Source organism: Mesoplodon mirus, assembly GCF_964341445.2.
Source record: "Mesoplodon mirus genome assembly, chromosome: 3".
Classification (NCBI taxonomy): domain Eukaryota; kingdom Metazoa; phylum Chordata; class Mammalia; order Artiodactyla; family Ziphiidae; genus Mesoplodon; species Mesoplodon mirus.
In genome coordinates, this window is record NC_138978.1 from 27,639,876 (window position 1) to 27,661,538 (window position 21,663).

A 21,663-nucleotide genomic window follows, 5' to 3' on the forward strand; every position below is an offset into this window, starting at 1 on the left:
AGTGGTTGAGAGTCCGCCTGCCGATGCAGGGGATACGGGTTCGTGCCCCGGTCTGGGAGGATCCCATATGCCGCGGAGCGGCTGGGCCCGTGAGCCATGGCCGCTGGGCCTGCGCATCCGGAGCCTGTGCTCCGCAACGGGGGAGGCCACAACAGTGAGAGGCCCGCATACCGCAAAAAAAAAAAAAAAAAAAAAAAAAAAAGCAGCAAGATGCCCACCCTCCTTTGCACTTCAGAAATGAGAAGAACCAAGGGCCCGGCGCTTTCTCTCTGGCTGAGATCTGCACAGACTGGCCTACCTTATGCATGACGATCTTCCTCTGGGCTGGCTCCGCCACATCGATCATCTTCTGGACCACGTAGTTGGCGTACTGGTCCTTCATCATGGTGTATAAGGCACTGTGGGGGCCGTCGTTCATGGTGCACACCTCGTCGATGAGCACGGCGCGCTCCGTACGGGAGGCGTGAGTGACACACTTCTCCACAACGTTGCTGGAATGAGATAAATCCAGGGACAACTCTTAGAGGGACCCTGTTAGGCTGTGCTTGTCTGGCCTCTGCCCTGACCTCAGGATCAGCAGCAAAAGAGCTCTTAATATTTTTGGCAGATTAATTCCTCTTCTGTTTGGCTCTATGAGACTCTACCTTTGCCATCTGTGACTACCGATGCGAACCATGGCCGAGCCCAGGTCTTGGAGGATACCAGAACCCAACCCTCTAACAGGTGAGTGTAACAAGCCCAGGTAAGTGAAGGTTCACAAGACTGGTTAACAGCTGAATTGGTTAATGAGCGTAATTTCAACAGGTATCAGAATCTATGAATTCTTTGCTCACCTCTGTGAGCTTAATGAGGCCAGGAACAAGTCTCACTTGCATCTAGATCCCTAGTGCCAAGCACAGAGCCTGGCACTACAGACTTGGTCTACAGACTTATTGGGCAAAGAAAGATACAAGTAGGAACCACAGCCCTCATTCAACTACTTCACGCTGCCTCTGAAGAACAAGAAGAACCCCCCGGTATATCCGCATTTCTAAACACTTCATAGATGTATCATCTTGGGAAAGGAAAAAAAGAAATGTGGTTACATTAAATCAGAGTTCTTCTACAATCCAGAGGGACTGTAGCAGCTGATGAAATTACACCCGGCCATGCTCAAGGGCACTCACCATCCAGGAGTGACTGACTACTCGTGAATGTTTGGTTTTGTTAAGTCATCACTACTCTGCATCTGTGGCTCTGTGGGTATGAGGAAGTTGTATGATGTCAAAGAATAAGAACAATACTTATTCTTTGTATTTGTATTACTGGAGCCAATACTTTGCAGAGAGAGCATCTGGTAGGTGGGCCTCGCAAAGAGTTCATGACTAGGGGAAGAGCTGCTCTGGATCACAGGACACTCAGGTAGAAAAGGAACTTTCAAACCTAGCTAATGCAGAAAGCTCTTTTCTGACAATCCTGAAAGACGGCCATTTAGCCTCTGCTTGGGAATTTCCAGTGATTTGGAAGTAATTCTAGGGCATCCTACCATACGAGTGAATGGCTTTGTTAAACATTCTTTACATACTGAAATAAAATATGCTTCCCTGAAATTTCACCCATTTGTCTTAATTTTGCCTTCAAGGGCTGAAAAAAGGATGTGTATACCCACTCCAGAAGCACCAAAAAAGCAGAGATAGTGTCTTACTCCTTCTTTCAAAGGCCAGCCTCCCTCAATAATTGAACAGTCATCACAAATAACCATCACCAGAACAAGTCCCTATTCCAGAGGTTTTTAAACCATAAGAGGGTGTTGCTTCCATGGAGCTCTGAAAGGACCCCCTCCATGTTACCTGGTTTAGCGTACTGAGTATTTATTATTTGCATGCTTTTACTTAGAAAACAAAATTCTCAAGCTAAAAATGTCCAAGAACTACCATCCTACCAGATATTTTTTCGATCTTCCTTCTTAAGATACACAGAGTAAATCAAATCTGATAATCAATCAGGTTTAATTAAGACAACAGCCTCTCCCTTCTGATACAGGAGCAATATGAGAAAACTTTTACCCCCACCTTCCTTCCACAGTACTATGCAATTCTAGCATGAGCTGAAGGTGTGGCATGTGGAAGTGAATCTCCTAATAGCCACTGCCTTCTCCCTTAGCAGAAAAGGGAGTTAAGACATTACTGAGCTGGTTGAGTAGCACAAAGCCAGTCACGATCTCCAAATGTTCAGGCAACTCATCACTTTTTAGAACTGCCTGGCTGGGTTGTACCTTCATCCACCCGAGGACTGCTTCCCCTACAAAGTGGTCAGGATTAGAATAGGATTTTCTACTAAACTAGGTTGCAGACAGGACACACATTCTTCTGGGTGGAGGACTGAATCCTCAGCAGTGACCTGTCTTCCAAGAAAGCAAGCAGGTAGATCAGCTATCACCACTTGGTAGGATCACTGATCAGGATCCCACTTGGCCAAAGGCTTCCTTCCACCTTAACACACAATCCACATTGTTCCAGTCTTTAAAGTCTATTCTAGCGTTTCTGAAACTGTGGTTCCCAACCCACTTATGGCTGAGGAAATCAGCTTAGTGATTTGAGACTGTTTTTTTTTTTAAATGAAACAGAATAGTAAGTATCAGAATTAATTATGAGCAATATATCTTCAGTTACATGTGTATGCACATGCCTATGCACTCAATGAAAAATTTACTTTGTATTCCATATTAACATCCAAAATGTCATAAGGTCACTAATCTGTTTAATTGATTTGTTTCTATTATCTGATTTTCAAATTTACTGGCTCCTTCTTCTGTTATCTCTAATTTACTGTTGAAGCCATACAGTGAATTTTATTTCAGATATTATATTTTTCTACTCTATAATTTCCATGTTATTCTTTCTATAATAAAGCTTCTAATTCTCTACTAACATTAATCTTTTCATTTCATTACAAGCATATTTTCCTTTACATCCTTGAGTATAATTAAAATACTTTATAATACTTCAAATATTTTAAAATATAGTATTTTAAATACTAATTACTTCAAAATATAATAACTTTATAAAATGCTTTATAATCCTGCTCTGCTAACTCCAACATCTGGGTGGTATAAAACTATTCATAGGGGTTTTTTCTATTTTTTTCTTTGTTCTTGAGTATAGGCCACATATTCCTGTTATCTAGACATGGCAAATGATGCACTGTATAAACAGTTCTGTCATATTCCTCCTAAGAGTGTTACTCCTTCACTCCCCCTTTTTTTGTACACAGTTAACTTGGCTGAACAAAAACTGCAAAATTCTCCCATGCAGTAGGCAGCAGATGAAACCTCAGTTCAATTCTTTTAGCCTTAGTTGGGTTGCCTCGAGTCTGTCCTATACAAATGAGGTTCAGGAGTCAACCAGATATTTAGAAAGTTTAAATTTAGGGTTCCTCCTCCTCCCTGGTTCTCTTCCTTTCCAGGATTTCTCCCCTGTCATTTTGTCACTCCCATGGTCATCATTTTGTAACTTTCCTAATTATAGTCAATACCATATTATAAATTTCAAAGTTGCTAACAGGCTAGATCCTTAATGGTTCTCACCATAAAAATGATAATCATGTGACGTAACAGCTAATGCTACTGTAGGAATCATATTACAACATATAAATGTATCAAACCAACACGTTGTACACCTTGAACTTGCACGATGTTCCATGTCAATTATATATCTCCCCCTCCCCAAAAAAAGGAGGGGGAGGAGGACGGGGAAATTTCCCCAGTGCAATTAACCTTCTTCCAAGTATCAACAACCTCCCCGACTCCTCTCTGGTTATCTCCCTGCTCTCTAATGTCTTCAGGTAGTTTTGGGCATTTTGTCAACAATTTATTAGTTGTTATCTGTGAGAGGATTGGGCCCAAAGTAGCTACTTGGTCATTATCAGACCACAACTCTATTATAATATTAATACTTAACACTATATCCAAGAGTGAGATATTAAGTACACTGAACAAGAAAGTAAATAGGACAGCGACCCCAAAAAAAAGAACTAAGAGATTCTGTCCCCTATTTCCCTGATCCCGACAAATGTCCAAAAAAAGGAATACAAGGTCTAAGAGATGACCCTGATGTGCTTAGGCTGTTGAGACACTGGATCTGTGGGTGCTTTTATTTCTTTTCTCTATTTTCCATGCTGTAATGTTATAAGATTTCACAAATTAAAAGTGAACAATTTAAAAACATCAAGGTTGTATGAGTCACACCCGCCTTGCAATTTATTTTAAAAACTAGAGAAGAAAGATATTCCAAAAATACAGAATACTATATTATGTGTATGATAGGATATACAGACTCTACTCAGAGTATCACACCACTAAGCCGCTGGAGGGCCATTCATTCATTCATTCATTTGGCTGCACCTGGTCTTAGTTGCGGCATGCGGGATCTTTACTTGTGGCATGCGAACTCTTAGTTGCAGCATGTGGGGGATCTAGTTCCCTGAGCTGGGATCGAACCTGGGCCCCCTGCATTGGGAGCGCAGAGTCTTAGCCACTGGACCACCAGGGAAGCAACAATTTCTTCTCCAACCTCTGCCACTTATAAGTTACTCAAGACATCTTTCACAACCTGGGAATAACTAGTACATTTTATTCTTGGGCTGGTATGATATGAAGACTGAAAAGAGATTTTTAAAAATACTAAGGCCTATATATAGATATGGTCACCTGCCCCTTAATTCAGGTATCAAAGAGGAAACTGAGTAAATAACATTTCACAATTCCAAACAAGTAAGTTACTAAAATACCCATTTTACCAAAGTACAAAATGTATGTGCTTTAGAAACATATTCCCCCAATTTCAAAGTGGCGAACTCCAGGGAAGTGAGGAGCCCGCTAAGAGATGTCTTATGTTTCATACTTTGTAGCAGAACTCTTTGACTTTTTTTAGGTAGCTATGTGTACTTTGAGGAAAATAAACATTAAAACAAAAAAAGTATGAAAATTTCTCTAGAGCTGAAATACTATTTAATCATCTCTTCTGGAAAATAGCCTGAGTAATTCAAAGCACATACCTTGCAAATTTGTGCTGACTCAATACAAGTACATTCCCTCGAATTTCTGCTACAATTTTACTTTTATCTTCAGGACGACCATGCTCCAATACATGCTGGATTACATAATTTCCATATTGATCCTATTTGAGAAACAACAAGAGAAATTTTTAAATTTATATATAAACAGGCTCTGTGTTACTTAAATCCTTACATCTAATCAACACCTATCTTCCTGTAAGACCATGATGGCTTACCTGAATACTAATGAACACATAAGAATTTTTTAAATGGATAGGTAGTGACAATTTTTCCCTGTCATTACAAAACAGGAACACATTATTACTAGACAATGGAATGTTTCTATATATATATTTATGCCCAAAGGTCCTAGTCAGGGTCTTCATAAAGTACGATACACAAAAATGTAGGTCTCTTCTCATTTAAAAAAACTAAAAAAGAAGAGAAAGTAGGTGGGAATAAAGAGCTATTTTTCTCTCTAACAGAAATATACAAATGGGTCTGTGCGCCTGTCTTTAACAAAGAAAAACTGGAAATACTCACAACACCTAATTAAATAACATTACAAGCACACAATGGAGATAACTCATCTAAAGTGAAAGATCCTTTGAAAGAATAAGTGTGTATGAGCAAGGAATTCCTAAGGCAGAAACATTTATTTGTAAGATGTAAAAGATTGAAAGTGCACATATAATGCTTTTTAAGAAGCGCCTATGCCAAATGTGCCTGCTTCTGGACAGCAGGGTTATGGGTGGTTTCTTCTGTTCTGCTGCTACTTTCTGTACTTTCAATCTTTTCTACAATGAATATTTAATACACTTATAATCTCAAATCTCTCACCAAAACAAGCAAGAAACACTGCCCAAAAATTGCTTCAGGACAACATACTCTATGTAGAAAGTGTTCAAATAGTATGATATGGGAGACAATTTTAGTAGAAGCAAGACAAAGTACCAAAACTAGAAAGAAGAAATCAACTAATCCACTTAGTCCATTTGCAAAGATGAAACTGATAGACTAAATGGCCTAAGTGGCCACAGTTAGCTTAATCCATGACAGAGTTCTGGCTTTTGACAGTTCTTGGCAGATCTCTTGATGAATCAGAGGCAGATCTCAACTCCAAGGCCAGGGTTCTACTCATTACCCCTATTCATAAAACACGAACCAGGCTGGTGCAAACGAAAACTTGCCCAGAGCTTCAATGGGCATTTTAAGCACATTAACCTCTTCTGGAACAGATACCTGTGCTAAGAAAACACAAAAGCCCACAGGTGTTTGCAGTTACTCTACGGGCAACTCCACTACCTGTACAAGTTGCTCTGTGTGCTGGTGAAGCTCCTCTAAAATAGGGAGTGTCTGGTCAGGGAGACAGTGCTCCAGGATCCTCTGAATCACTCGGCAGCCGTAAGGATGTGTGGACAAAGCAAACACCTAGGGCAGACCAACACAAACAAGAAAGCCAAAAATAACAGTTGCCACTTTCAGTGCTTCAATATTGTTTACATACATTATCCCATTAATCTTCCCAATGACCCTGAGAGATAATCATGATTAAAACTGAAGCTCCTAGAAGTTTACATAATGTGCCTACAGTCATATAGGTAGTAAATGACAGAGCCAGGATTTTATTTCCTACTCTGACTCCAAAGCCCAAATTATAAGTATGGTATTTAAGTTCTCTCTACGTACAATAAGGTGAGCATGTATGTGTGAGGATAAACTCATTTCTTAAACCCATTCTAGGAATTCATAGATGTACATAAATTCAGAGCTAAGAAGGACCTTATTCAGAAAAAGCTTATTTAGAAAGGAACACAGAATTGGTCAAGGTCATAGAAAACACACTTAGTTAAGAGTCCACAGTGTCAAAGGATGGGTTTAAAAACAGAAAAAAGAAGGGCTGGGATCAAAGCCTGAATGCTTTCACATAACTACACTGTAATGTTCTGAATTTTAGCTTTATAAAAACGCTAAACACTCACAGTCTGGAACAACTTGACTTATTTCACTCAACATTATGTTTCAAATATTTACTTATAATACTGTGGGCTTCTATCGTTTATTTTGTATATCTGTATAGTATAATGTTGGGAAAATATGTGGTTTGTTTTTTTGGGGGGTTCCAATCCTCTCCTGATGGACATCTGGTTTATTTAGTCTTTTCCTATTAGGAGAATAATGCTGCTTTAAACATGTCTAAATACATCTCATGGTGTAATTGACCAAACATTTCATCAGGTATATACCTAGGCCAGGAGTGCTAGATCACAAGAAATATAAATGTTGAACTTTAAAAGATACTAAATTATTTTCCAAAATGGGTCTATTCCCACCAGCAGTGTATCCAGATCTCACATCCCTGCCAGTACATAGCAACCAATGGTAGAAAATGGTCTACGGGACTTCCCTGGGGGTCCAATGGTTAACACTCCATGCTTCCACTGCAGGGGGGCACAGGTTTCAATCCCTGGTTGGGAAACCGAGATCCCACAAGCCGTGTGGCGCGGCCAAAAAAAAAAAGAGAGAAAAGAAAGAAAATGGTCTACTATCTGTGGTCCTTATTTTGCATTTTCTTGATTACTAATGGAATTTATTTTTTCATATGTCTACCAGCAATTTGTGTTTCTTCTGTCTATTCAGGCTTTAAGCATTTTTGCATTAATTTGTATTGTTCTCCTTGATTTCAGGAGTTCTTTATATATTCTGGTTATCAATTTGTTGGCATTTTCCATCTTGAAAATATTCTCTCCCATTCGGTGGCTTAATCCTTTTACTTTCTTGTATATTTCACACACACACAAAAATGTAAAGATAAACAGATCTACTCTTTTTTTTATTAACTCAGAAAATCCCAATAACCCTCAAGTTAGTGTCTGTAATCTACTTAACCACTGCAGTTTAAGTGAGCAAACCCCAAAACCCAAACAATTCTAAAATCCCATTTCGATCTAGGCTTTAGCAGTACCCATGACTACACCTGAAAATCTATTTGGTATTTCCAATTTTTCCCTTTTTAAAAACAAAAACAATTTCACACACCCAAAAAGATGTATTTTACTCTCTTGTCCCACCTAGCTTAGGAGACTGGGAGAAGGTTGTTTTTTGGCAAAAGAAATTAATGATAATAGCCAATTAAGGGGCAATTCTGGAAAAACTAGGGTATGACAAAATATCAACTCTGCTTGGAAGTTGGCGCTAAAAGCACACTAGTCCTTACGACATATAAGTAAACAGGAGAAACTGGAAGCTATCTCTGGTTGTGTGCCACTTAACACAGTTCAAACCAACCTGATCACTGCCCCACCCAACCCCCCAAAACTAAGAAGCACCTTGTTATTTTAAAGACATAGTGACACATAACCTGTAAGATTAGTTCTGTAAATGACCTAAATTTTAAAACATGATAAAAACTTTTAAGTATCAAGATAAATAGTACTTAACCAAAGGAAAAAATTTATTCTTCAAATATCTGATGACAGTACCTCATCCTGACATGAGCGGATATCTGCATTAATGATGGAGAGAAGACCCACGGACAATTAAGGGAAGAACCTTGGGTGCGCAGAGCTAGGTACCTGACCGCACTGAACAGGAATGCTACTGACTGCAGTCTAAAGTACACTAAGCCCTTTAGAACACTCCACAAACCCCAACCTGTTCTCTGCTCACCATGGAAACATCCATCAACTCGTTTCCCTTATTTCTTTCCTAAGGCACTTACCTGTCCCTTAAATGCATCGATGATGAACTGCAAAGATTGGGGTTGCACACATTCAATGCATTTCTGAACCACGTGATTGCCATTCTGGTCTTTCACACACTTCAGGACATGGCCATCTAGTTCCCGAACCATCTCATTCTATTGGAGACAAGGAAGGAAAGCACCACCAGAATCACAGAGAGCAAACACCTGGATGGTCAACGTTCTCCTCACCAAACACAAAAGCACTGAGCAGGGAAGCCGTGACAATGAAGGTGGGACAACTCAGCTGTGGCACTCTGACAACCTGGTAACAAACGAAGACTGGAGTTTTTCCACATGTTAACAAACTTCCTATAATAATAACCAGGCTTTTTTTTTTTTTTTTTTTTTTGCGGTATGCGGGCCTCTCACTGTTGTGGCCTCTCCCGTTGCCGAGCACAGGCTCCGGACGCGCAGGCTCAGCGGCCATGGCTCACGGGCCCAGCCGCTCCGCGGCATATGGGATCCTCCCGGACCGGGGCACGAACCCGTATCCCCTGCATCGGCAGGCGGACTCTCAACCACTGCGCCACCAGGGAGGCCCCTTTTTTTTTTGATTGTTTTCTTTTTTAAAAATTTTTTGATTGTTTTCTTTTTTAAAAATTTTTTTATTTATTTATTTTTGGCTGCACTGGGTCTCTGTTGTTGCATGGGGGCTTTCTCTAGTTGCAGAGAGAAGGGGCTACTCTTCGTTGCGGTGTGTGGGCTTCTCACTGCAGTGGCTTCTTTTGTTGCAGAGCACAGGCTCTAGGCACACGGGCTTCAGCAGTTGTGGCACGTGGGCTTAGTTGCTCCACGGCATGTGGGATCTTCCCAGACCAGGGCTCGAACCCGTGTCTCCTGCATTGGCAGGCGGATTCTTAACCACTGTGCCATCAGGGAAGCCGAATAATAACCAGTCTTAAGAGAAGTTCTCTAACTTGCAAAAGATCTCTCTGGGAGTTACCAAAAAAGTGCAGTCATCTTCAAATTATAAACGAGCCGATATCAAATCAACTACACTGTATTAGAGAATTTCACATACAATTCATCATGTTTTCACCATGAGAACCCTGTAAAGTACATATTACTAAAAATGAAAATAGTTAATCTAGAGCTTACTCTAGGCTAAGCAGTCCTCTAAGTGCTTAAAATGCTTTGACTCACAATCTGCCTCACAATCCTATGCAGTAGACACTATTACAGATGAGGAAATCAAGGCACAGACAAATCAGCTGGCTTGTTAAAAATCACAGACCTAGACTTGCTCCGATTCAAACCCAAGCAATCTGATTCCTGTGTGTGGCAAAACAGACCATGTCAGCAAACCACCTGTCAAATATTACCCTGCACACCTTCCTCCACCCATATATGTGAATATATGAAGATATTGAGTCTGAGAGGGGTTAAGTAATGTATTAAAACTAAAGACAGTGACTGAATCAGAATTCTAGCCCGGTCTATGGCTCCAAAATGATCTTCCCACCAGGCCAGACTGACTGCAACGTCAGCTGGAACAATACTCTCAGTTAATGAAAAGTGTCCAAACTCAGGGAAATACAGAAGGCCAGGGACTTCCCTGGTGGCGCAGTGGTTAAGAATCCGCCTGCCAATGCAGAGGACATGGATTTGAGCCCTGGTCTGGGAAGATCCCACGTGCCGCGGAGCAAATAAGCCCGTGCGCCACAACTACTGAGCCTGAGCTCTAGAGCCCGCGAGCCACAACTACCGAAGCCAACGCACCTAGAGCCCGTGCTCTGAAACGAGAAGCCACTGCAATGAGAAGCCCGCACACTGCGAAGAAGAGGAGCCCCCACTCACCACGATTAGAGAAAGCCCGTGTGCAGCAGTGAAGACCCAATGCAGCCAAAAATAAATCAACTTAAAAAAATAAATAAATAACTTTTAAAAAAGGCCAGACAATGAGTGTGTGTGTGTGTGTGTGAGAGTGAGAGAGAGAGAGAGAGAGAGAGTGTGTGTGTGTGTGTGTGTGTGTAGGTGCGTTGGGATTTTGACTGGACCCCATCCCCAAACCTGCTGCCTCAGGTCTCAGGCATCCTTAAGCTGAATACCTGTACCACGGCTGGGCCCTGGTACTTGCTGCCCAATTTCCTTGTTATATACAATCTCTATACATTAGTTTCACTGTGCTGACTCCATATTTATGGTAGAAGACTACAAGCCAGTTTATAATGGTGACATTTGTGAATGCAATGTCTTAAATCCCTGAGATGTTAAACATGTCAAAGCAACTAAACGATTTTCTAATTAAAGAAATTCAAGACTACAACACCAGGGACTAAACAAGCAAAACACAAGAGACTCAGGAAAGTTTCCTGAAGCAATTAATCAAATGTCAGAAAAGAATAATTTACTACGGAAATATAATTATGGGAATGATAAATAGAGCAGGACGCCTATATAAAGATAAACACAAGGGACACTTCTAATAATCAAAATGAAGGGGAGGGGGCTTCCCTGAATATTTTCTTGAGCCCAAAGAGGTAAAAAACTCCACTGGAGATGAGTTTATTGCAGCTAAAATACACTTACATCTGGAAAAGAGTAAATTATTCATACCAGGAGCAGTAGTTTAGACCCAGAAAAAGAATCACAGAGAAACCAGACCAGGAAAAGATATGCAGGAATAGCAGGTAGGAAGAACAATTGCCAGGGGGAAAGAAAAGGGGGGTAAAAACTACTACAATGTAGCCATTGGATCAGAAAACCAAAAAACAGTAAAATCTGAAAACCTGGAGACAAAATCAACAATTTATCATAATCCTGGGAGAGGGCAAAGATGGGGAAAATACCTGGGAAACCGTAATTTCCTGCTTGCTTTCAGTAAGCGGGCATTATGGTCAAGAGAGGAAAAGAAGTTCCATATTCAAATCAAACAAGAAAATTAAAGAGGAAAGATTCAGCCATCAATTTTCATCCCTGAACATCCTAGGGAAAATTAAAACTGACAATGATCTGAACATTAAAAGAAAACAAACTAGTAGCTTCACCCCTGCTTCTAATTACTCACACACAGCACCCCTATTACTGCTGTATCTCCAGTACTGGCACTAAATGAATGAACTCTCAACCTGCCGTGTGTCTCCAACATTCCCTCTGCCTTCACCAGCGTCTTGACGTGCCTATCTGAGTCTCACGGCTTAAGGACTTTGGACTCCCCAGCCTTCAACTGCCATGGCTGACACCAGCGCAGTGTTCTGTTGTGTTTTGTTTTGAACTGGAAGTGGTGGGTGCCTCGTCTGGCTCAGAACTTGAGTCCATAACAAAGGTTCTCATTACTGAACTTTGTTCTCAGAGAGGGCAAGTGGCTCATCACTGCCAGACCACGGCCATCCCCTCCATCGAGAAGGGCTGAGTGAGTTCAGAGCCCGAAGGCTGAGGGTTCAGATCAGCAGCCCTGAAGGCTCACAGCACTGCCTAGCGCAGGCACAGCGCGGCACACCTGCCTGTGGGCTGGTCCGGCTTCCCGGGCCCCGTGGTCTGTGTGGGGCCCGCTGGACCTGCTCCACGACTGCTCTGAGGCCATCGGCCTCTTCACGTGCTTTCTGTGCCAGCTCCCACCCACAGCACCCAACAGTTCAGATTTCTGTCCGTTTTTGCTAACTCCTCTGTAGCCCAGACTTCTCCTCCTGCAAAGCCTCCCCTCAAAGCCTCGGGCACGTGCTCTCACGTCTCACCACTGCTTCCCGTCGCCCTTCTCCACGCGTGCTCCGTGGGCAGGGCTCAGTCTCGGCCATCTCTGTGCTGACGTCTGGCACACAGTGGGCACCAGGTCAACGCGCCAGGCCAGGCGCTGCCCTGGGCAGGCGCTCAGTCAGTAAACAGTGGTGGAATGAATGAATGAAGAGGGTGCAAGTGAAGAAAACTGGAAGGTGGGTTGGAAAAAAGTTTTGTCTGTTGAGGTGGTCAGTTCAGGTAGAAGAAAAGGACAACCTTACCTGCTTCAACTCTTGCCAAACAAAAAACCCACCTCTAAAATCACACCTCCTAAAGACTAAGGTCTGGTCAAAGGGAAGAGTGTTTGAAACCACTGGTTTTAACACAAGACACTTGATCACTATACACTTACAAAATTAATTGCACGGTTCATGCCTGCCATGCACAGAAGGTAGCCACAAGCACCAAAGAAAAACTGTGAAAGAAAACTAAAGACTGACAAACTTACGAAGTTCACTACATGTACCATGAAGAAACATCAAACACCAAGAGAAAAGTTAAAGGGGAAACTTACAATTACCTGCTGGTCTGAGGGAATAAACTCAAGAGCTTTCTGGATAACACGGCAGCCATACATCTGCAGTGCCAGTGACAGGACATGGCCTCGAATCCGTTCAGCCAAAGCCAGCTTCTGTTCAAGGCTGCCAAACTAGACATAATGTGTGGGTGAACACCATTACTTAGGTAGAAAGAAAGAAACCAGAGAAAGCAAAGCATTCATTATTCTGTACCAACCATTGGCATACCTCTTTTATTTAGCCCTGTATTCTGTGATAAACTAAGCCTTTTATTTAAAAAGCCTGTGTTTCTTCAGACCAGTGGTTATCAGCCTCTGATTATGAGGAACTCTCTTTAATGTTAAAAACCTTCTCAGACATCCAACTGGAGTAGTTCCACTACTAGTATCCGCCCAACAAATAGGCAAAATTCCTCAAAGCTGCCCTTAACTCATCAAAACTATTAAATATGCCTGTATGTCCAAGGGCATTTACACTTATTCTTAAGACAACAGTACATGTGGAAGACATTGTTTATTAAGGCTTTAGACAATGTCTGGGGAAGATTCAAGAACTTCTTGCAACAAATCTACTTCACTTCAGTTGTCTGAGCCCCATAAGCTGAAAACAAGTTCTTCTTTCATCTCTATGAAGTTTAAGCCAAAGCACACATGCACACTGCTCTGAATACACTGTTCTATATTACTATAAGAATTGATCATGTCTATTTATACAAGTCAACAGAGTAGGGGCAAAGTTAGTAAAATCAAGGGGTATGACAGCACAATGTTAAAACTCTTCCTAGAATGTTTCTCCATCCCTGGCTTTTTATTTTCATTTGAATAGCATGTGAGACTGGAAGAGACTTTATGAATAAGGCTGCCCAACCCACTCATTTTCCATACAAGAGAACTGAAGTCCAGGGACATTCTCTAAGTCAGAGGAGTTCTCTAGCTTGTCCCAAAATCATACTGCTATAACCCACTGTTCATTCAGCCACCCCTAGCTGCATTAACCTCTGGAGCTGGAGATCTATTTTTATATCTGTGACAAAACGGCAGTAAAACGGCATTCGAAAGTCAAAATTACAAGAGTCGTGTTTAGGCTGATATCTTAATCCGCAGCTGGAGAATTCAGAACTTAGGTCTTTATGAGAAAAGCTGGGAAGACTGAGGCTGTAAGTGAGCCATTTTTTTAATCTTCACACAAACCAAACAAAATAAGATGTAAGAAATTTACAAATTTCTTTTGTTGGGGGGCAGGTAATGTGCAGAGTTGCAGCATTTTCCCCCTGTACCAGATGTTTCATCTCAATGCTTCACTCCTTTCTGGATTTATAATGGGGTTGTTGATACCAGTACACCACAGCTACAATGGTTAGCAAAAAGTCCCTGCCTTTCTGACATTTTAGTTTAGAAGAGGAAACAGACATTAATCCAACAATCTCGTTAATCCTTTCCAAGGAAAATGATAACAGGAGTGGACATTATCCACATTAACGAAGGAACAATAAGGAACCAAGGCTGAAGGATCACCCAAGAAGCAGCATTTAACAATCCTCATGACTGTGGTTTATGATGAAAAACGCGAGAGTTGGTATTCAAAGATAATTCTCTAGGAATCCATTTTTTTAAAATTCATTTTCAGAACTTTACTGTGGTCCTGCTAAAATTATCTTACAAGGATTTTTCCTCCAAAAATGACACTTTTAGTGAAACTATTTTGGCAATCAGAAATATTGTGCGGGATCCTAAGTGGGGAGAATGGTCCTACAAACACATTTCTAAAATACACTAGCATCATCTGCTTGGGTATTTAAATGATGCACTGCTGCTCATGAATTGGAGAGACATTTAAATGTGCTTCAAAAAGACCACTCACGCTTCATTTTGAGGACTGGAACGACACTGCAATTCTAAAAACAGTTAATAAGAATCAAAATGCTATGGAGACTGTCTAAAGTCAAAGGACAGAAAGAACAAAGGCTTACTTCAAAGAACTTCTGAATGACGTAATTTCCAAATACATCCACCATAAGCTGGTAAGCGGCCTGGAGGATTTCATTGAAGACAAGCTGGCGCTCAGCTGGTGTGGCACGCTCAAGTTTCAGCTGAATGAATCTGAAGTACATAGTAAAAAGGGCAATCACAGCATTTTAGGAAGACTTGGAAAGTACACAAAGATTAGCTCAATTTATATAATGTGTCAGTTCTGAAACTAAATGTATGTGTGTGCATGTGCATATACACACACGCCCAACAGTGTTATTTAAATAAATCACTTGAGCTCACTTCAAATTGAAGGATTACTGAAAAGGAAAAAAAAGTTATATTGTGAAGTATCCCCTAATTTAACTGAGCTTTTAGAAGTACATTTAAATTTCAGTATACTTCATTACAACAGGACATGTATTTATGTGTGGGATTGAGGGGGAGCTGAAAAGGGGGGGGCAGGAAAAGAGAGAAGAGGGTGAAAGCAGGCACAACACAGGGAGAACTCTACCGGACTTTTTCTTTTAGGAACCTGTCCAACAGCAATAAACTCAAAGCCTATGGTCCTTATTATAGTCTTTAACTCACATTCATATGAAGCACTACATATTTATTAATGATGTGGAACAGTTGTCACCTATGTGCAGTCTCTTTCTAAAGTAGTAGCTATTCAGTTTGCCTTTTTTAGCTCAGGTGACTATATCAGAAAAACCATGTTCTTCTCCCAACCTGGCCTTTAGGATCTAAATATAAGAAATCCTTGCCCAGTAGCAAGCTGGCAGAACTTAAAGAGGAGGTAGGTTCTTTGGGAGTTGTTTTGGTGGAACTGCCAGAGAGAAAGAAAGAGAAAGGGAGAGAGAAGGATGGATGATGTCACCATAAATCTGCTTTTTCCTGAGGACCAGGGTCCCTTTCTGTGAAGTCCATTGGAACAGGCAGGGGTAACCAAAGCTAAATTCTGTGTTTTATAATAGCATCTTCTAACCTCTGTGCAGACTCTCACTTCTACAGAATGGAACGACAAAGAAAAGTGGTGGCACCATCTTACTCCTGAGCCCAGGGATCCAAATTTGCATTTGAATAGTGTCTCTCTGAGAGCAAGATTCTTAATAGCGATTAAAGTAGCCAAAGTGTACACATGTCTTTGTGTTAGTGCTTCTGTATTTCTTAAACTGCAGACATTCTGGGAGGTTCTCATGAACAAAGGAACACCAGACTAATCTTTCAGAAAGGTAAAAAGGTTTGTTTCAGCACGTGATCCAGATTACTAAATGGCTATTCTCAATCACTTGTATATCTGGCGACTCTCATAGCCACATCCCTCTGGAATAAGTAACAGGAAGCGTACTAAAAAGCAAACTTTGTTTCAATTATTATATGGCAATTTACTTAATGTATACCTTATCTGAAGCATGGAATTTAAGGCATTAAGATTTCAGTTACCTTAAGTGGCAAAGCCAAGTCCTCACCTGGACCCATGCTGGTCTTGGGAAAACTCCATTATATGCCCAGCAATCTCCCGCAGTTGTAAATTGGGATACCGGTTATTTCGAAAATCTTCCAAAAGCCTGCTCCTGCCAGAGGGCATGACATCAGACATTCCATATCGCAAACGGGAAGAGGAAAAAAGGGTGCTGCTGGGGCTGAAGAGGCTGGAGGCACTGCTCGCGCTGCGGTACTTGGCTTCAGCGCCTGGAGCAGCAGAGATGTATCTTCCACTGCCATTTGTGAGTCCTCCTGTTGGTTACAGAACAGGAGAACTCAAGACTCATTCTTAACGAACTTTATTCAAGAGAGGAAAACGCATCCTATACTTAAAATCCTGCATCACCTCTGATTTCTTTTCAATTCTGCTGCTTTCGTGTTAAGATTCAATTCTATTAGTGCCATGACTTTCATAAGACAAACTCACCAAGCTGGAAGAAAACTTTTGCACAAAAATTGAGAGGGGAATGCTATTAACCACTGATAGGAGACCGCTAGCAATAATGGAGCAATGGTTAGTGTAGCCCTTAGTAAATAAAATGATGAGGAAAGGTCCTGCTGTGTGAACCAGCACCTCACCTGAGCACCAGGATCAGAAAAGACAAAATGCACAGAGACTGCAGTGGTTTTCCACTCTGATCTCTGCGGAGATTCCTGCCATCAGTGGATAATCCCCACTCCCATCTGAAACTCTCCCTTAAAAAAAAAAAAAATGTTTTTTTTTAGGGTACCCAGATTAGTCTGTTTTATATAGTGGACCTCCCAAAAAAAGCTTTGAAGGCATGGTTTTGCCGCTAAATAGAAGTCTGAAAATCACTAAGGCAACCAAGGCCAAGGATGAGACATAAGGGATTAAAAAAAAAGGACGTGTGCTTTGAAATGGAAGGTTTTCCAGTTCTTCACCAGGAATGGGCAGCATCTAACTCCTTCTACTGGAACAGAGCCTTGAAGTGATTGCAGTAGCAACAACTTTCAGGCTACCGATACTGCCGCTTTGACTGCTGACAAGGGAATAATCATTGTGAATCTGAGACACATAAAACAGAGATAAGACTGATATGCCTATCAAAAGATAAAACAGAATTTAAAAATTATGAGTATATATTTTCAATATACTGTTTTATAATAGAGGGTTTCTTTTTAAACTTTAGATTGTACTATAAAAAGGATGTGAAGCCCTTTTTCTGTTTTTTCCTCCATTCCTACTTTGCAAAGTAGATAAGAAATACCAGTTAAACCACAAAGAGTGTAGGTAAATAACAATTCAGGAGCCATGAGAAAAGTCACCCAACATGAACTGCCTGTTAACTTCTACAGAGCTTTAATGAACGTCTGGTCTGGAGTTTAATGGTAGCTACAAAAAGATACTCAGCTTGGATTTCTCCACAGAATTCCAGGGCCCAGTTTCAAAGGTCTGGGTCTCAATGAAAAAAGTGGAACCGAAAGGAAATGGCTCAATGTTAAATTTTGTTTAAACAGATAAATAAAAATAAAAACTACTTGCTGAGCATTTGTCCTATGCCAGGATCTATGCTAGAAGTATTTTATAACCACTTTCTATCAAATTCTCACTGGCATTATGGAAAGGGAGTTTTTAATTCTCATTTATGTAACAGAAAATTAAGGCCCAAAGAGGTGAAATGCTTGTCCAAAGATACAAAACCCCAAATTATCATGGCCAGAATCTGTCACTGCCCTTGCAACTACACGAGACTCATTTTCAGACTCAGTTATATAATTTTCTTGTTCTAAAGCAGCGGTCCCCAACCTTTTTGGCACCAGGCACAGGTTTTGTGGAAGACAATTTTTCCACGGATGGGGCCGGGGTGGGGTGGGGGTGGGGGCAGGATGGTTCAGGCGGTAATGCAAGTGATGGGGAGGGATGTGGAGCGGCAGATGAAGCTTCACTCGCTTTGCCCGCCACTCACCTCCTGCTGTGCACCCCAGTTCCTAACAGGCTGTCAACCTTGGTCTAAAGGACATTGTTTTTCTTGTCAAAATTCCATAATATTTCTTAACCCAAAGGAAAACATTTCTTTAAGGAAAGGAAAGAGGAGGTTTATAAGAAAAGAGAGTAATAGCCATATGGCTGCTTTTTATTCCATTTCAAAAACAATTCTTTCTACCCTGGCTTGAGACAAGGGACAAACAGGCAAAGAGGTGGTAATCACGTAAGTCAGCAGGTACTGGGAGAGTGTGATAATAGCAAGTTATGGTTAAGAAGAAGGAACGGCATGAACATACAAAGCTCTGAAAACAATTTAAAGGTTAAGAACCTGGTCACTAACAAAGGCACTTAGGGAAAAGTAACATATCAACAGAGAAACAAACTCTTAAAAGGCCTGACAAACATCCAAATTAACATGCAAGGTAGGAGACAACAGCATTCTGCCTATGGAATGTGTATCTCTCTAAATAAACTCTCTTTCACTTAAAAAAAATAAACATGGAAGGTGGCCAGGTCCATGATGACAAGGCTGAATGACAGGAACCAACCCTGAGCACTGCCCTCCCTACCCCTAAACTTCCAGTTATACGAGCCAACAAATGCACTTATTGTTTAAGCCACTATTAGATGGATTTTCTGTTACTGTGGCCAAAAGCATACTGACTAATCCATAACATAAAGGGCTGGAGTGACTACTGGGTAGATTTATACACCTGCCCTGAAGTTTGGATTTTTGGCTTCGGTGTCTTTGGATGCCAGACAGGATACACAGACACACATACACACACACAGCTTTTATTATTGAGAAAGGAAGTATACAAATCTGAAAAAGAAAATAAATTTCTCCAGGTACTATATTATAAATGGCAAACTAACAGTCAACAGGAATATTTTGCTCAGGCCAAATAATTTTCTTTAAACATTAAACCAATGGTTAAAGTAAATTTTTGCTTAAAAATGTGGTTTTCTGGTTGTTTTTCAAAAGGTACCTGGCAAATAGTAGACCATCATTATTTGTGGACTGCAGCTCCTTTATATGGGGAATACGCAGAAAGGTGTTTTCCAGTTCACTATAGTTTACACACCTACATGTGCTAATACCCAAATTACTATCCCCTGGAGATGGTCCCTGAAAGTGTTTGAATTTTAACCCCATTTTAAAAGGAATATTTCATGCAGGCTCTTTAAGCCTCCTAGTGATTTCACAAAGTTTTTCTATAATATTTTGACAGTAGTGGATTTCATAGAGCTCTGTCCTATGACAACATTTCCATAGAAATCAAAGCCTTAAATGTTTTGTGTATGTGCAGGTTTCCCGCTCCACATGTAAGGAGCGTGGAAGTCACCATTCCACCCTAACGACAAGCAAAAAGCTGAAAAATCAACAATTCTTCTTAGATCCACGAGAGAGGAAGACAGAGCAAACCACTGTCCCCAAGACTGGAGAGACAGACATACAGGTCACCACAGCTAACGAGACCAGGGACTCAAGTGGACACCACTGCCTGAACCAGTACCAGACTAGGAAAACCTGAACTGTAACTGACAAATTAAGAGGCTCAGTGTGGATGACCCTGAAATACACAACTCCAGCCTACTCAAACTATCCTGTTCCACTGAAGGGAGGAGGAAAAAAACTAAGAAACACTTGTGAAGTTGACAGTCCAGAGGCACAGGCTCACTAAAAGACTGAGACCTAATCATAGGTCTGTAGAACATCTTCCCTCCCTCCACACCTCACCACCACATTACTAAAAACCTACTTACAGCAGTTCCTTTCACTCGATGTACCAGGCGTGGCTATCAAAGATAAACTGCAAGGCATATCAAAAGGCAAAAAATAAAATTTGAAGAGTAAGAGCACACATCAGGAACATACATGGCAGGGATGTTGAAATTATCAGACTGGGAATTTAAAACAATTATGATTAATATGCTAAGGGCTCTAAAGGATAAAGTAGACAGCATGCAAGAACAGACAGACAATGTAAGCAGAAAGATGGAAATCCTAAGAAAGAACCAAAAAGAAATATGAGAGACAAAAAAAACACTATAACCAAAATGAAGAATGCCTCTGACGGGCTTATTAACAAACTGGACACAGATAAGGAAAGAATCTCTGAGCTAGAGGATCTATCAATAGATTCCTCAAAAACCAAAAAGGAGAGAGAACAAAGACTGGGGAAAAACAAAATCCAAGGACTGTGGGACAACTACTACAAAGGTGTAACATACACATAACTGGAATACCAGAAGGAGAAGGAGGAGAGAAAGGAACAGAGGGAATATCTGAAACAATAATGACTAAGGATTTCTCTAATGCCAGACACCAAACAGCAGATCCAGGAAGTGCAGGGAACACCAAGCAAGATAAAGACCAGGGCTTCCCTGGTGGTGCAGTGGTTGAGAGTCCACCTGCTGATGCAGGGGACACGGGTTCGTGCCCCGGTCTGGGAAGATCCCACATGCCGCGGAGCAGCTGGGCCCGTGAGCCGTGGCCGCTGAGCCTGTGCGTCCGGAGCCTGTGCTCCGCAACGGGAGAGGCCACAACAGTGAGAGACCCGTGTACCACAAAAAAAAAAAAAAAAAAAAAGATAAAGACCAAAAAAACTACTCCTCCAACTATCATTTTCAAATTATAGAAAATCAAAGATACAGAAAAAATACTGGAAGAAGCCACAGGGGGGAAAACATCCCACCTACAGAGCAGCAAAGACAAGGATTACATCCAACCTCTCCTCAAAAAGTACGCAAGCAAGAAGAGAAGACTGTAAGTTTTGAGAGGAAAAAACCCACCAACCTAGAATTCTGTATCCTGCAAAATTATCCTTCACAAGTGAAGGAAAAATAAAGACTTTCTCAGGCAAACAAAAATTGATGAAATTTGTTACCAGTAGATGTGACTTGCAAGAAATGTCAAAAGAAGTTCTTCAGAGAGAAGTATAAATAATACAAGCCAGAAACTGATCTATATAATGAAAGGAAGAGCATCAAAAAAGGAATAAGTAAAACAAAAACTTTTATTTACCTTATTCTTCATTGATCTGACAACAGTTTGTTCAAATAATAGCAACAATGTATTCAATTATGTATGTTTCTATCATATACATATATATACACACATGCTTTATATAGCTGAAATGAATGACAGCAATGACACAAAGGATGAGAGGAAAAGGTTAAGATTATTTTGTTATTTTAAGGTCCTCACACTACATGTGAAGTCGTATAGTCTTATTTGAAAGTGGA

The 21,663-nt window shown here is 40.9% G+C and overlaps 1 protein-coding gene across 16 annotated transcripts in view; it reads right to left on the bottom strand.

Moving 5' to 3' along the window:
- The window catches only part of PUM1 (pumilio RNA binding family member 1), a 131,362-nt gene that overhangs the window by 4,938 nt on the left and 104,761 nt on the right, over positions 1–21,663 (bottom strand). For 10 of the 16 annotated variants that reach the window (XM_082616132.1, XM_082616130.1, XM_082616129.1 and 7 more), the window contains 7 exons: positions 16,451–16,718; positions 14,981–15,110; positions 13,008–13,142; positions 8,756–8,893; positions 6,340–6,465; positions 5,035–5,156; positions 299–491 (listed from right to left, as the gene is read on the bottom strand). In XM_082616132.1, coding sequence (XP_082472258.1) covers positions 299–491; positions 5,035–5,156; positions 6,340–6,465; positions 8,756–8,893; positions 13,008–13,142; positions 14,981–15,110; positions 16,451–16,718 — 1,112 coding nt within the window. The remainder of the gene's footprint in view (positions 1–298; positions 492–5,034; positions 5,157–6,339; positions 6,466–8,755; positions 8,894–13,007; positions 13,143–14,980; positions 15,111–16,450; positions 16,719–21,663) is intronic. The other 6 variants (XM_082616131.1, XM_082616128.1, XM_082616142.1 and 3 more) reach the window with 1 other exon arrangement.